Consider the following 15383-nt stretch of genomic DNA (forward strand, 5'->3'; position numbering starts at 1 on the left):
AAAAAAAAAAAAAGAAAATTGGGATCTTAACAATATTGAATCTTCTGATTCACAAACACAGATCTCTCCATTTATTTAGATCTTCTTTAAATTTTCTGAGGAATATTTTTCAGTTTTCCATATTCAGGCCTAGCATATTTCTGTCAAATTTATCTCTAAGTTATCATATTTCTATGTTATTGTAAATGGTTTGGCTTCTTACATTTAAATTTCTGATAGTTCATTGCAGTTATTTAAGAATACAACTTATTTTTGTCTTGTTCTTCTACCCTGCAACCTGTTAAACCCATTTATTAGTTTTAGTAGATTTTTTTGTAGATTTTATCAGATTTTCTACATCGATAATAATTTCATATGCAAATAAGGTCATTTTTTTCTCTTCCTCTTCAATCTTTGTGCTTTTTATTTCTTCTTATTTCATTGCTCTGTATAGAACTTCCAGCACAAGTTAAATAGAAATAGTGCAAGCAGGAAACTGCCTTGGCCCTGATCCTAGGAAGAGAGCATTCAGCCTTTCATTATTAAATATAAATGTTAGCTGTTAGTTTCTCATCAATAACCTTTATCAGATTGAGTAAGGTTCTCTTCTGTTCCTAGTCTGCCATGAATTTTTGTCAGGAATGGACACTGGATTTGTCAAATGATTTTTCTACACCCTTTAAGATGGTCTTATGACTTTTCTTTTTAACTGTATACTTGGTGAGTTTCTCTGATTGATTTTTGAATGGTAAACCGCTTGTATTCCTGAGACAAACCATACTTGGCCATGATGAATTATCCTTTTTATATCTTGCTGAATTCGATTTGCTAACTTGTTAAAATAATTTTTGCACTGATGTTCATGAGGGATAGTGAACTGTAATTTTCTTTTTTTGTAATGACTATATTTGGATTTGATTTGATATCAGGGCAAATATTAGGGACTTGGTATCGGGGCCTCACAGAATGAGTTGGGACTTCCCAACTCATTCCTTTTCTGTTTTCTGAAAACGTTTGTGTGGAATTGATACTATTTTTTCCTTAAATATACATATATCTATTTTTTTCCGAGACAGAGTCTCTCTCTGTCGCCAAGCACCAGGCTGGAGTGCAGTGGCATGATCTCGGCTCACTGCATCTTGCCTCCTGGGTTCAAGCAGTTCTCCTGCCTCAGCCTCCCAAGTAGCTGGGACTACAGGCAGGCGCCACCACGCCCAGCTAATTTTTTTATTTTAGTAGAGATGGGGTTTCACCATGTTGGCCAGGATGGTCTTGATCTCCTGACCTCATGATCCACCCGCTTTGGCCTCCCAAAGTGCTGGGATTACAGGTGTGAGCCACTGCGTGCAGCTCCTTTTCCTTAAATATTTAGCAGAATTCACCAGTGGAGCCACTTAGGCCTAGAATATTCTTTGCAGAAGGGTTTTTAACTACAGATTTAATTTAAAAAATAGATATAGGGTTATTCAAGTTATTTATTTTTCAGCACACTTTGGTAGTATATGTCTTTCAAAGAATTTGTCAATTTCATTGACATAGTTAATTTTATTGGCATTAAGTTGTTCATAACATGCCCTTATTTTTAAAAAAATATTTGTAGGATCAATAGTTATGCACTCTTTAAGTCATCATATTTCTGGTTTTCTGGGTAGGGAGCGCTCACTCTGTTGCCCAAGCTGGAGTGGTGGTGTGACCACGGCTCACTGTAGCCTTGAACTCCTGGGCTGAACTCAAGTGATCCTCTTGCCTCAGCCTCTTAAGTAGCTGGAACTATAGACACATGCCACAGTGCCTGGCTAATGATTTGTTACTTCTCTATTTTTTTTTCCCTTATCTGTCTGGATACAGATTTTTCAATTTTAGTAAGCTTTTTGTTTTACACACACACACACACACACACACACTTCTTGTTTGTTTTCATTGATTTATCTCTGTTTTTCTGTAATTGATTTGCTGTTTATTACTTTCTTATTTCTGATTACTTTAGATTTAATTTGCTCTTCTTTTTCTAGTTTCTTAAAGTTGAAGTGGAGTTCATTGATTTGAGACTTTTCTAATATAAGTGATTAGCGCTATAAATTTTCCTCTAAGCACTGGTTTAGCTGCATCCTACAATTTGGTATGTTGTGTTCTCATTTTCATTCAGTTCAAAATACTTTCTGACTTCTCTTTTGCTTGCTTTCTGGCATTGATTATTTAGAACTATATTGTTTTGCTTCTAAATATTTAAAGATTTCTAGAAGTTTTTCTGTTATGGATTTGTAATTCTAATGTGATCAGAGAATATACTTTATATAATTTGATTCATTTTAAATTAGCGAGACTTGCTTTATAGCCCAGAATATTGTGTATCTTAGTAAATGCTCTGTGTGCACTGGAAAAGAATGTGTCTTCTGCTGTTGTTGCTTGGAGTTTCCTATGTAAGTTAGTTCAAACTTATTGATTGTATTGCTCAAGTCTTCTATGTTCTTCTTGTTATGCCTGTTAACTTATATTCTATCACTTATTGAAAAAGGAGTTTTGAAATATCTCTCAACGTGGATTTATTTTTGCTTAATGTATTATGAAGCTCTGTTATTAGGCTTATACATGTTTAGGATTGCTGTGTTTTCTTAATGAATTGAAATTATGAAATGTCATCTTTGCTAATATTTTCAGTTTAGTTGTTTTGTTTTGGTTTTGCAATGGAGTCTCTCTCTGTTGCCCAGGCTAGAGTGCAGTGGGGGCAATCTTGGCTTGCTGCAACCTCCGCCTCCCAGGTTCAAGCAATTCTCATGCTTTAGTCTCCTGAGTAGCTGGGACCACTGGCATCTGCCACCGTGCCTGGCTAATTTTTGTATTTTCAGTACAGAAGGGTTTTCACCATGTTGGCCAAGCTGGTCTTGAACTCCTGACTTCAAGGGATCTGCCCACCTTGGCCTTCAAAAGTGCTAGGATGACAGGTGTGAACCACTCTGCCTGGCCTGAAAAAACTCTGGGAGGTGATAGATATGTTCTTTATCTTGATTGTGGTACATGGCATAATGTAAGTAAAGACTTAACAAACTGCGCATTTTAAATATGTACCATTTACCGTATGTCCATTATTGCACCACTGCACTCCAGTAGTTTTGACAGTCCAGCTTTCTTTTGACCAATGTTAGGATGGTACATATTTTTTTTTTCATCCTTTTACTTTTAACCTGTCTGTCTTTGTATTTAAACTACATTTCTTATAGTCCGCATAAAGTTGGATGTTGCTTTAAAAAAATCTAATCTGACAATCTCTTCCTTTTGACTGGGGTTTTTAGATCATTTTCATTTAATGTGTTTTGTGATATTGTTGGGATTAAATCTATTATCTTACTGCTTGTTTTCTGTATTTCACATCTGTTCTTTGTCTCCTGTTCTCTCTTTTTGTGCTTTCTTTTGGATTAAGGTTTTTATGATTAAATTTTGGATATAATTTCCTTTTCTTTGTCTAATTAAGATAAACTGAGATGGCAAGTAAGGTCATTAACTTGAGAACTTTCTTCTTTTCAAACATCAGCATTTAGTGCTCTAAATTTCCTTTCAAGTATTGTTTTAGCTGCTTTCCCCCAGATTTTGATATATTCTCATTTCCATTCAGATCAGAATGTTAATTTCCAGTTCGGTTTCTTCTTTGACCCATAAGTTATTTAGAAGTGTGTTTTTTAATTATCTCATTAGCTATATGTCTTTGTTGTTGTGTTAGTGGTTGATTTAGAGTTTATAGCATACATTTTTAACTGATCACAGTTTGCCTTCGAGGAATATTATACCACCTCATGTATTGTATAAGAATTGTACAATAATATACCTCCATTTCCTACCCCCTTACTTTGTGCTATTATTGTCATACATTTTACTTCTATATATTTTATAAAGCAAACCATACATTATTATTTTTGCTTTAAACAGTTAATTATCTTTTAAAGAGATGTCAAACAAGTTTTATATTTGCTATTATTGCCATATTTATATTTGCCATTTTTAGTGCTCTTCATTTCATTCCATAGATCTAAACATTCATCTTTTATCTTTCCTTCTGCCCAAAGGATTTTCTGTAAAGTCTCCTGTGTATGTAAACTGATGATTAATTATTTCAGCTTTTGTATGTCTCAGAACCTTTATTTTGCTTTCATTTTTGAAAGAAAATTTCACTGGGTATTGAATTCTAGATGGACAGTTTCAAAGTTTTGCCTTTTTCAATATTTTAAAGATATTGCTCCTCCATGGTCTTTTTGTTTACATTGTTTCCAACAAGAAATATGTCATTCTTATGTTTTTCATCGTTTTCCTTTGGCTGCTTTGAAGAGTTTGTCTTTGCCACTATGGTTAAGCAATTTGTTGATACTATGCCTTGGTAGAATTTTCTTCATATTTCTTGGGTTTGGTGAGCTTCTTGAATCTTTGGATTTATAGTTTTCATTAGATTGAAAAAGTATCAGCCATTGTTTCTTTAAATATTTTATTCAGTGCCTCTACTCAAAATGATCAATCTTTCTTCTGTCTGCTTGACCATATTGAATATAGATATCATAACCGTTTTACTGCCCTTTTCTACTAGTTCTGTTATCTGTGTCTTTTTTTTTTTTTTTTTTTTTTTTTTTTTTTTTTTTTGAGATGAGGTCTTGCTCTGTTGCCAGGCTAGAGTGCCGGGGTGCCATCTTGGCTCATTGCAACCTCTGCCTCTCGGGTTCAAGCAATTCTCCTGCCTCAGCTTCCTGAGTGGCTGGGACTACAGGCGCACACCACCACACCCAGCTAATTTTTGTATTTTTTGTAGAGACGGGATTTCACCATGTTGGCCAGGATGGTCTTGGTATCTTGACCTCGTGATCCACCCACATCAGCCTCCCAAAGTGCTGGGGTTACAGGCGTGAGCCACTGCGCCTGGCCATCTGTGTCATTTTTGTTTTATTCCCTGTTGATGGTTTTTTCTCCTTATTTGTGTGTCACTTTTTGGTTTGTTTGTTTCTTAGCATGCCTGGTAATTTTTTATTGTATTCTTGACATTGTGAATTTGACTTTCTTGGGTGATGAGTATTTTTTGTATTCATGTAAGATACTCTTAAGCTGTATTCTGTGACATAGTTACATAACTTACAAATATTTTTATCCTTCTGAGACTAGCATTTAATCTTTGTTAGGTGTTGATCAGAGCAGCAATTTTTCTAGGGCACGTAGTTCTTCACTGCTGCTGCTGTATACCACTATCCTTATCAGTACTCTCATGATGTTCTATGAGTTACACGATTTTTCCACTCTGACTCATAGGAACACAAAATATTCTTGGCTCTATGTAATCACCAGGGGATTTTTTTCTTGCAATATTCTTTTTCCTCCAGTATTGGGTAGTTTTTTAACTTGCATATACTGGCCAGCTCTCAGCTGAAGACTCAGAGGGACCCCTTTCCAGATCTTCGAAGTTGTCTCTCTCTGCAGCTGTCTCCTGTTCAGTACTCTACCTTGCAAACTGTAGTCACTTTGACCTCCCAGGGCTCCTGGCTACCTCCCCTCACTCAGGAAGACTGCCAGGCATTCCTCTTCCCTGTGCTACTACCTGAAAGCTGTCTCTAAGCAGTGAGCTGGAATACCTTCAGGGCTTACCTGGTTTGTTTCTTTTCCCTCAGTGATCTCTGTCCTGCATTTCTTGATGACCACTGTCTGAAAACCATTGTTTCATATAGTTTGTCTGGATTTTTAGTTGTTCTGGGCAGGAGGGTAAATCTGGTCTTTGTTACTCCATCTTGGCTGAAAGAGAAAGTTTCTCCACCAATTTTAATTTCGAGGGCTGGAATAAGCAGGATTGAAATGAATACGCAGGGTATGAGGGCCTGTCTTCTGCTTTTCTACGCTTGTTTTTCATGACCCTTCTTCCAGCCAAGCAGAAAGTCTTCTGCTTGTTCTATAACAGGAACCAAGATAAGAGGAAGTGTAGCACTTTTATTTTTGTGAAAAACAACCTATTTTTTAAATGTCCTTCAGTCTTCAGGATATTGTTTCTGGAGAGGGAAAAACAACAACAACCAACTTTACTCCATTATAACATTACAGAGCCCAAAATAAATTACATCTAATTCTTACTGACAGTTCTGTAGGAGCCACTAGCAAAAGAGAATGAAAATGAAAGTTATTCAATAAGTCAAATTAACATTCCTGAAATAGGATGATGGCTGGGTTATATCATGTCATCAATAATGATGAGCTTTAACCTCATGGCTTTAGTCACATGATTTGCAAATCAGAAACCTGAAGGTCCCTTGCAGGTATATTTTAGAATTCCATGGTCATAGATTACATCAATGGGGAAATAACAAAAACCCTTTTAGACCAACATTGCTGTTCCCCTTGCTTGCTTCACATGGACCCTTAGCCCTAGTGGCAGCACTGGGAAAGGTGTCCACGCAGGGCCAGGGTACTCAGAACTCCCTTGCTCCTACCCTTCCCAAGTCCCTCAGAATTCTTAATAGGAGGTTAGTTTGGGTGTTTCCCAAATATCAAGAGGCCCAAGCCCCTCAGAATTCTTAACAGGAAGTTAGTTTGGGTATTTCCCAAATATCAAGAGGTGTATGGGCTCACTTCCATATTAAATAGTCAAAGGTCAACAAAGTCTGTAGCATCAGGACCCCCCAGGGCTTGCTTTTTGCTGTGCAGAAATTATAGGGGGAGATAGTTAGAATAGATAAATACTTTTTTTCCATTCAGAATGTCTAGAGGAGCCAGTCCTATTAAGGGCCAGATGGCACAGCCTTATCTGGTACCAACCTTTGTAATCCCACAGTTTTGTTATGAGGGTTGGGGGGCAGGGGAAGGCATGGAGAGGGTGGCATTTTCTGATATTTTCAGCTTTAGTCTCATTACATTTTCTGATACACACTATACTCCATTTCCAAACACAATATTCATGTTAGAGACCAACTGTTAGCTAGCCGCAACAGAAACACTATGTTTAGGAGTAAATGTAAATAGAAGTCAAATTAGTGAACTGTATACATCAACAAAATGTTAAAAGTCAAACAACAGCCAGATTTATTTAGCCTTGGGAATAACAACAGGGACATAAATGCAGCTTATCACTTCACCAAGTTTATTTTAAAGCAAAGGTGATGAATTCAATGAAAGCAGCAGCTTATAGCTATGGCTAACATTGAACTCTGAGGTTATTTATATATTGTCCCCCTGAAAAGCTCTCCTTCTTCTTTGGTTTTGTTCATTCCATCAGTGTCCCCCAGTTTGCCCGGGTTAGAAACCTCTGCCTATTTGACCGTTTCCTTACTTGGAAGAGCAGACTCATCCTCAGATGCTCTCGGGTTGTCTCTGCAGGCGGAATCCTTCCCCATCCCCAGAGACTGTCCCTTCTCTGGACCATTGAGGTAGCCTCCACAGTGGCTCTTGCCTCCATTCTCTGCCTCCTTCTTCATCCTAATCTACAGGCTGCTGCCACAGAGCATGGTTCCACTCATGGTGAATGGAGCATCCCCTCTTTAGAAGTTGTATTGAATTTGGAATAAAATTCAGATCCCCTGATTTGGCATATATGGCCATCTGGTAGACTAAGGGTGTGAGGGCCTGGCTTCTGCTTTTCTAAACTTGTTTTTTATAACCCTTTTCTAAGAGCTTACATGTCAGCATCACGTAACTCTCTCCTGTCCCTGATTCTCTGCACACTCCCACCAATGAGCTTTGCCCATTCTTTCTCTCTGCTTCCTGGAATGCCCTTGTACTGGCTTCCCAGGACTACCAAGGTATTACAGTCTGGGTGGTTCAACCAATAGAAATGTATTCCCTCAAAGTTCTGGAGACCAGAAGACTGAGATGAAGGTGTCGGCAGGGTTGGTTTCTTTTGAGGGATTGGAGAGAGAATTTGTTCCAGACCTCTCTCACGGCTTCCGGTGGTTTGCTGGAAGTCTTTGGTGTTCCTTGGCTTGTAGGTCCCTGTCTTCATCCTCACATAGCATGCTTTCTGTGTGTTTGTGTGTATGTGTTCAAACTCCCCTTTTTATAAGGACACAAGTTTTATTGGATTAGGGGCTCACCCTACTCCAGTATGAGCCCATCTCAACTAATTTACATCTTCAACAATCCCGTTTCCAAATAAGGTTACATTCTGATGCAGTTCAGATCAGGACCTCAATATAGATTTTAACAGGATACAGTTCAATCCATGGCAACACTATTCCTTTATTTGAGTGGAGGGTTGGAAGGAATATGGAGTGATATGATGTGATGCGTATTGGTGTATTAAAGAGCTGAGAAGTACTGAAATAAAGAACATTTCCAAATGTATTGGATCATAGTCCCCCTCCACCATTTAAAAGCTCTCCAAATCACAGTTCCATGGAACACGCATTGAGAAATGCCATATTCTGTCTTCGACTTCTGGATTTACAAGGCCATGAATATTTACTTAGATTCTAGAGGACTGAAACATGGCAGAGACCAAAGCAGAGAGAAGGAGCAGCTTCTGGAGGTCCTTGGGCCAGGACACCCTGTGACCTCCTGCCAAGAAGGACCACATCAGGGGGGTGAGGGCCCATCAGAGAGTCAGCAGAGGGCCAGGGGTCCCCCAGCAGGGACTTCCACTTGGCTGTGTGTGCTCACATGCTCTGCAGACACCGGCCCAGTCTCACTGTCTCCCCGCTTCCAGATCACAGCCAGGCATCTCCAGCGTGGTCTCTCTCACTCACAGAAGTGTTCCAACCACTGACCAGAGATATTTTCTTAATGACTACAGGCAAATAGAGTCACCGTGCCACTCAGACACTCAGTTCTAAAGATCCTGTGGAGGAAATTCTATTTCAAGAAAGTGAGGATTTAATTAAATAAATACACATTTAATTTCCTGTGCTTGGTAGCTTTCTAGAGACTATCAGTCATTTACTCTAAAGTGTGTGTCTCAGGCGCTCATGGGGCGCTTATTAACCTCCAAATGCCACCGGCTCAGCAGGGTTTGGCCTCAGAAAGGCATTTGCTGATAACAGGTAGCGATGTAGCAGGGCCCACATCCGAGCGTGGTGCGAAAGGGATTCAGCGTGGCCTGTTTTCCCTTGCAATGAGTGAAGCTTTGTGGGAGAATAGAGAACAATAGTAATGAAGCTTTTGTCTTTCTCCATACAGCTGATACCTATGTGGTTGCCAATGATTCAGTCAAATATCAAGGTAAGTCACCCCCTGGGCTGACTGGAAGCTCGGTTTCCTGCAGAGAATGTAGAATATTCCTAGGGTTGTTGTGGCCCCATTTACCATGAGAAGGATGAATTCAACCCGCTTCTGGCCTTAGAGGGCTGGTAATGCAGGAAACCTGTGGGCCAGGTAAGGGCCCTGCAGGTAAGGGTGGCGGCAGGAGCCATTGTCCTACAGCATGAGGTTGGTGAGGATGCAGGTGGAGGAGGCCATCCCAGGGTCTGAGCAAGCCTCCATCCACTGATGAGAGTACAGGCCAAGGCTGGGTGCAGTGGCTCCTGCCTGAAATCCCATCACTTTGAGAGGCCAAGGTGGGAGAACTGCTTGAGGCCAGGAGTTGGAGACCAGCCTGGGCAACATAGTGAGACCCTATCTCTACAAAAGAATAAAAATTTAACCGAGTATGGTGGCATGCACTGTGGTCCTAGCTACTTAGGAGGCTGAGGTGGGAGGATCACTTGCAAGCCCAGGAGCTGTGAGCTGTGATCCTGCCACCACACTTCAGCTTAGGCAACAGAGCAAGAACCTGTCTCTATTTTATAAAAAGAAATCAAAGAAATAGAAGTTGGAAAGGAAAAATAAACGGTCACTATTTGCAGATAACAAGATCGTGCATATATAAACAGAGCAAGACCCTGTCTCAAAAAAAAAAAAAGGAATAGAATACTGACCCTTTTGAGGATACCCAGGCATATTCGATGATATTTGCTAGTTGCTAAAATTGATTTTCTGTCATGGAAAGAATTCTGTTATGAAAGGACAACATGGAATAAATGATAGGATTGAGCGACAAGGGACCTACTGCCTCATTTTATATATGAAGAAATTTAGAACCTAAAGGAAGAGTGTCTTGGTCAGGGCCCCAGAGCCTGGATGGGAGCTCCTTCCTGAATGTATTTCGCAGCCCCAGGCTTTGCCTTGAGTGGCGCTTTGTCATTGCAGGGGCAAACATACGCTGTGACTAGCAGACAGAGTTACCGGGCTTGACTTAAGATGGCAAAGCCAGCCACCTGCTCCATCCAAACTGGGTCCTGTCTGTAGCACTAAGAGTGTTGGCGGGCAGGAGGAAAAGCTGGGAAATTTTTTGCTAGATTTCTTCTCTGAGTTGGGGAGGAATGCTAGTGGAAAGAAAGCAGTGTGAACTCAAGGTACCCAGACACCAAAAGAGAGAGATGCAGCTGTCAACAGTGACTGCAGCCTTTGGGTCCTGATTACGGCTTTGGTGCGATTTATGGCCACTGTCAGGGGCATGGGCCCGGCTGAAAACTCCTTCTTGGTACTAGTTTTTTTCTATGAAAAGTGAGCTTCTTGGACCCTCAGCTTGAAGCATTTTAAATTACCTCTCTTACCCCTTTCCTCATTTTATGGCAATCTGTGGCTATTTTACATTGCCCAGAGTGCCAGGAGGAGGTGGACAGAACTCCCTAAGAAGCTTGGAGAAAGAAGAGAAGCTATCATCCTAGCTTCTTCACATGCCAAGTTCTGTTCTGAACACTCTTTTAGCTCATTTGTCCTACGCAAACCCCCTAAGTGTCACTATCCCCACTTTACCCATGAAAAAACCCAAACACAGACCAAAAAACCTTGTTCCCAAAGTTGCCCGTAGAGGAGTGAGGCTTTGAACCCAGGGAGCCTGGCAGCAGAGCCCGGACACTTCACCATCACCCCAGGTCCATGTTGTTAATAGTTCCTTGGGACCAAGTTCCTGTGTTAGCCCAGCCCTGGTGTCGCAGCTTTATGTTTTCATTGCAGTGAGTCTGTCAAGATGGACATGTCATTATTCTGATGGGTTTGGGCCAGGATGACTCTAGAAACATGGTGCGGGCCGGGCGCGGTGGCTCACGCCTGTGATCCCAGCACTTTGGGAGGCTGAGGTGGGCGGATCGCGAGGTCAGGCGATCAAGACCCTCCTGGCTAACACGGTGAAACCCCATCTCCACTAAAAATACAAAAAATTAGCTGGGTGTGGTGGTGCGCACCTATAATCCCAGCTACTCAGGAGGCTGAGCCAGGAGAATTGATTGAACCCAAGAGGTGGAGGTTGCAGTGAACCGAGATTGCACCATTGCACTCCAGCCTGGGCGACAGAGAGGTCTCAAAAAAAGAAAAAGAGAAAGAAACATGGTGCAATCCCCTGCCCTGGGCACTGGCAGAGTTGAGAGTGTGCCTTCTTCAGGCCACATAACCCTTGAGCCAAGCCCGAGTTCTGCCTATAAGAAGCTGCCCGGGTTGACCATCCCTGGGTCACCCGTGAATGCTAGAAAGAAATAAACTAAAACCTGTTGCCCTTTCTTGACAGCACTTATCCGCGGGACTCCAGCTTCGCCTCCAGGCTATTCAGAACCACGTGAACCACCACAGCCTAAGGACGCTGCCCGGCTCGGGCCAGAGCAGTGCTGGCCTGGCCGCCCTCCGAAAGTGGCTGCAATGCACTCAGTTCAAAATGGCCCAGGTGGAGATCCAGTCCTCGGAAGCAGCCTCTCAATTTTATCCTCTATGAGTGGACTCCTCGGCGCTCAGTGTCAACACTCTGGTTTAGCAATAATGGGTTTAAAAACAAACAATTTGATCCAAGCAGGTTGGGGAACATATTGGTACTGTACATTCTCTTTCTAGTTTAGTAAAAGATGTGCAAAGGCCAGAGAGGGCCGAAAATGAAGCTTTCTTGCTACACATATTTCTGATGACTCCTTGGGCTATCTGATTAAGTGTTTCCTTACATTATTTTTTAAAAACCAAATCATTTTTCTTTAACTAACTTCTATTTTTTTTAAGAAAAAAAAATAGACTGGTGGGTACTCACAGAAAAGTTGTATAAGTCCCCCTGTTGCTATTTTTGATGATAGAGAATAAATAGGGTTTTTGAAACCTTTGTAGTGTTTTTTCTTAAAATCCACTCTTGGCAATGCAATAAAAAACCCGTCACCATAAGCCAGTGACACCTGACTGAAGCTTTTTGTCATTATCCTGGGAAAAGTGGCAGCTTGCAAGGAACATTACAAAGTGCACTTAGAAATTAGGTGGTTAAACTGTGCCAATTGTTTTCGTTGTTTTATAATATCATTTTCCAAAACTGTCCAGTAAGTTTGATTCTTTTTAAAACTAGTTTTTCAAGTCATTAGTTCTAGGCTGTACTCTCTTGTAAGCTTTATGATAACCACTTTAGTTTTGTGAATAATAAATTTTATTCTTTTGTTAATACTTGTATACAACTTAATTGAAAACTGTAGCTTGCACACTGGGCCGGATGCGTCCCTCACTGGCACAGCGCCCTGCACCTGGAGTGATGTTTCACAAAACAGAATTCAATAGTGTAAGAGCACCACATTTATCCGCACCTATGCCTAACATCTGACTGTGCATTCCAAATGAAATTTCTCCTCCGTATCCCTGTAATGCACTGACTAACAGAAAACTTACTACACATTTAAGCTGTATATTAACATGCTATTAAATGCATTTTTTATTATCTTTGTGAGCCTGGGGTTTTTTAAAACCAGTTTCTAGAGCTAGAGTTTAGTTCCTGACAACCATTCCTTCTAAAGTTCTGCAGCTTCTAACTTCTCTTAAAAGTGAAATTATGAAGAAGAAAAAAAGGCTTTCTTTCAGGCATTTGATATGAGGAATACACAGTTTGTTTGAAGTCTACCTCTAGGAAGGACTCTGAGGGCAAAAGACCCTTTTTTCTTCAATGTTTTTTTATTAAGAGGCTTCCCTTTTCTTCTGGGAGCTCTGATATCTTAGTGCTTCTCAGAGGAAAACAAGCCCTCTGATGTTTAATTGTTCATAAGAGTTCTAGAAAGACAGATGGATCTTCAAATCTTCATCTTATACAAATTCCAGGGGACCGTTCAGGCTCAGCGTGGAGAGTCCAGAAGTGATTATTCTTTGTATCTGACCAACAAACTCTTCTGAAGGGCCTTTCCCTGGTCAGAGCTCTACTCTGTCCTGGTCACGTGGGGCTGTGCTTCTGTGAACATTTGTCTTATAGTCAAGCTGTGCATGTATTTATCTCACTTGTCAACGGTGACAGCCTGGAGCATATGTGCTATCTCTGTCTCCCCATGGTTTGGCACACGGTATGTGTTTAACTAATGTCTATCGAGTGGAATGGATTCAGTTCAGCAAAAGGCCTTTCTTGAGCTCCTCACAGGCACCGTGAGCTTTGCATGTGACATTCTCTTTTTTTGCATTGGTTCCTGGAGGAGGAGGAGGCTCTGGCTGCTTTCCCTGTGAGGGATTTTATTGACATCCTCATCTGGGCTCAGCTGCAGGCCCAGCTCTTGGCCAGTCCTGAGCCCACCCTGCCCCAAGCAGCCAGGATCTTGGTGGCCCCATCCTACCAGTAGACAAGGTCTGAAGTTACCCACATCTTCTTCTCCCACTCCCTCTTCTTTGCCCAGTTCTTTGAACGGACTTTTGCCTGAACTTTGCATTTGCATCTTCCCTGAGCTGCAGACGAACCCTTAACGTGGCACTCTTGACTGGGCCCCCATTTAATGCTTCCGACTGTCTGAACCTGCTTCCTTGACCTAGAGTCTTGGTCCCACCCGGACAAATCTCTCTCCTTGCTCTTGAGAACCAAGACCCTCTTGCCTGCTGACCTAACCCAAATGCTGTCCCTGCTGGCACCCTGCCACTTCACTGGCTGATGGAAACTGAGCTTCCCCAGCCTATGCTGCACTGCTCATCACCAGTGTCCTCATCTTGGCAACCTTATGTCTACCCTCCAAAGAGTCGGGCTCAGGCACTTTGAAGACAAAAGGAAGAGAGGGACTTATGGAAGTTTAGCAAGATTGGCACTAATAAGTAGAGGAGAAACCTTTCACCTAAAGCAGGAGTCAGCACGCCTCAGCCCAAAGTCCAGCAGAGCCCATGGCCTGTTTTGCAAAGTCTTAGTGGAAACAATCACACCATTTGCATATTGTGTAGGGCAGCTTTTGTGCTACGGTGGTAGACAGAGTTGCGACAGAAACTGTATGGCTCAGAAAGCCTAAAATAGTTATCATCTGGCCCTTTGTAGAAAAAGTGTGCTGACCTCTGACCTATGTAAAAGCTACTGAGAGGCACTGAGCTGGAGCCAGCCCTTCCATGGATGTATTTTCCTTACCACCTCGGGGACACTGGGGTTTCCATATTAGTGTTTCCTCATCTGTAAAATGGGGACAATGACATACATTCTATCTCAGAGGGTTGTTGAGATGATGAAAGAATGCAAGAAAAGAGCTTAGGGCAACACCTGGCACATGGTAAGCGCTTGTTGAAAGGTACTGATTATTCCTTTGATTCTTATTTTTAAGCCTGGAGAAGTATAGAGCTACTTGCCCAAGGCCATGCAGCTGGTAAGGGGCAGAGCCAGGACTTGACTCAGGCTGTCTGACCCCCAGGGACTGTGCTCCCAGTTGCTGCCCATATGAACTTCTGCCACTGCACACATCAGCCGCAGGTGACAGCCACAGATGCAGAGCAGAGGGCAGAGAGATCTCAGCAGAATTTACCTGATCCAGATTCAGCCAGCACACTAACCACTCGCTTGGAGGAGGGCCACAGTACAGACTCAGTTTTCCTTTTTGCATAGCACCCTACTGGTTCCAGTGTGTGAACAAAACAGAGTGAGACTCCCAACGGTGAAATAAGTCCCAGTCTCCAAATGTGTACATTCTGTTCCCAGTGATTTTTCACAATGGGCATGCCTCTGATAAGTTGGGTGACCTTGGACAAGTTACTAAACCTCCCCGAACCTCTGTGTTTCCTTCTCTGTAAAATGGAGCTGCCCATCTTACTGGGGTGATGGAAAACGCAAATGGGTAGAGAACTGTGATGGTACTTGGGAAAGCGTACTGGAATCTGTGGACCTCTGGGAACATTTGCTGCCTCCTCAAGAGCACACAGAGGGACAGCTCACAGCTGCAGGCTCCTTTGGTTTTATTCTTCAGCCAGTGCCTCAGAATCGAAACCTACAATACCCAGGAGAGCCCAAACATGGCAGTAGCCAAGAGCGTCCAGTCTCCACTGTGTACCATCTCTTAGCCAGCATGTAATTCAGCCCAATATTGGGATGTTTCCAGCAAATCGCTTCCCGAAGAGTCTCATCGGAGGCCCAGTGGTTGCAGTAGCTTCGTCTCTGTTTCCAAGCTACAAAATGCCAAATAAGACTGGATTGGATCAGAGAAGATGCGTCCTCTCATCTCTTTCATGAGCTGGGCCTCTGGCTT

At 41.9% G+C, this 15383-nt stretch overlaps 1 protein-coding gene across 16 annotated transcripts in view; it reads left to right on the plus strand.

The window, feature by feature from the left end:
* The window catches only part of UNC79 (unc-79 homolog, NALCN channel complex subunit), a 276166-nt gene extending 263529 nt beyond the window's left edge, over positions 1-12637 (plus strand). For 7 of the 16 annotated variants that reach the window (XM_017547000.2, XM_017546992.2, XM_037745179.1 and 4 more), the window contains 2 exons: positions 9103-9144; positions 11468-11668. In XM_017547000.2, the coding sequence (XP_017402489.1) occupies positions 9103-9144; positions 11468-11668 (243 nt within the window). Of the gene's footprint in view, positions 1-9102; positions 9145-11467 lie in introns of all 16 variants that reach the window. The other 9 variants (XM_037745182.1, XM_037745178.1, XM_037745177.1 and 6 more) reach the window with 2 other exon arrangements.
* Positions 12638-15383: the final 2746 nt, after the last annotated feature.

This window comes from Cebus imitator, unplaced genomic scaffold, assembly GCF_001604975.1.
Source record: "Cebus imitator isolate Cc_AM_T3 unplaced genomic scaffold, Cebus_imitator-1.0 Scaffold193, whole genome shotgun sequence".
Lineage (NCBI taxonomy): Eukaryota > Metazoa > Chordata > Mammalia > Primates > Cebidae > Cebus > Cebus imitator.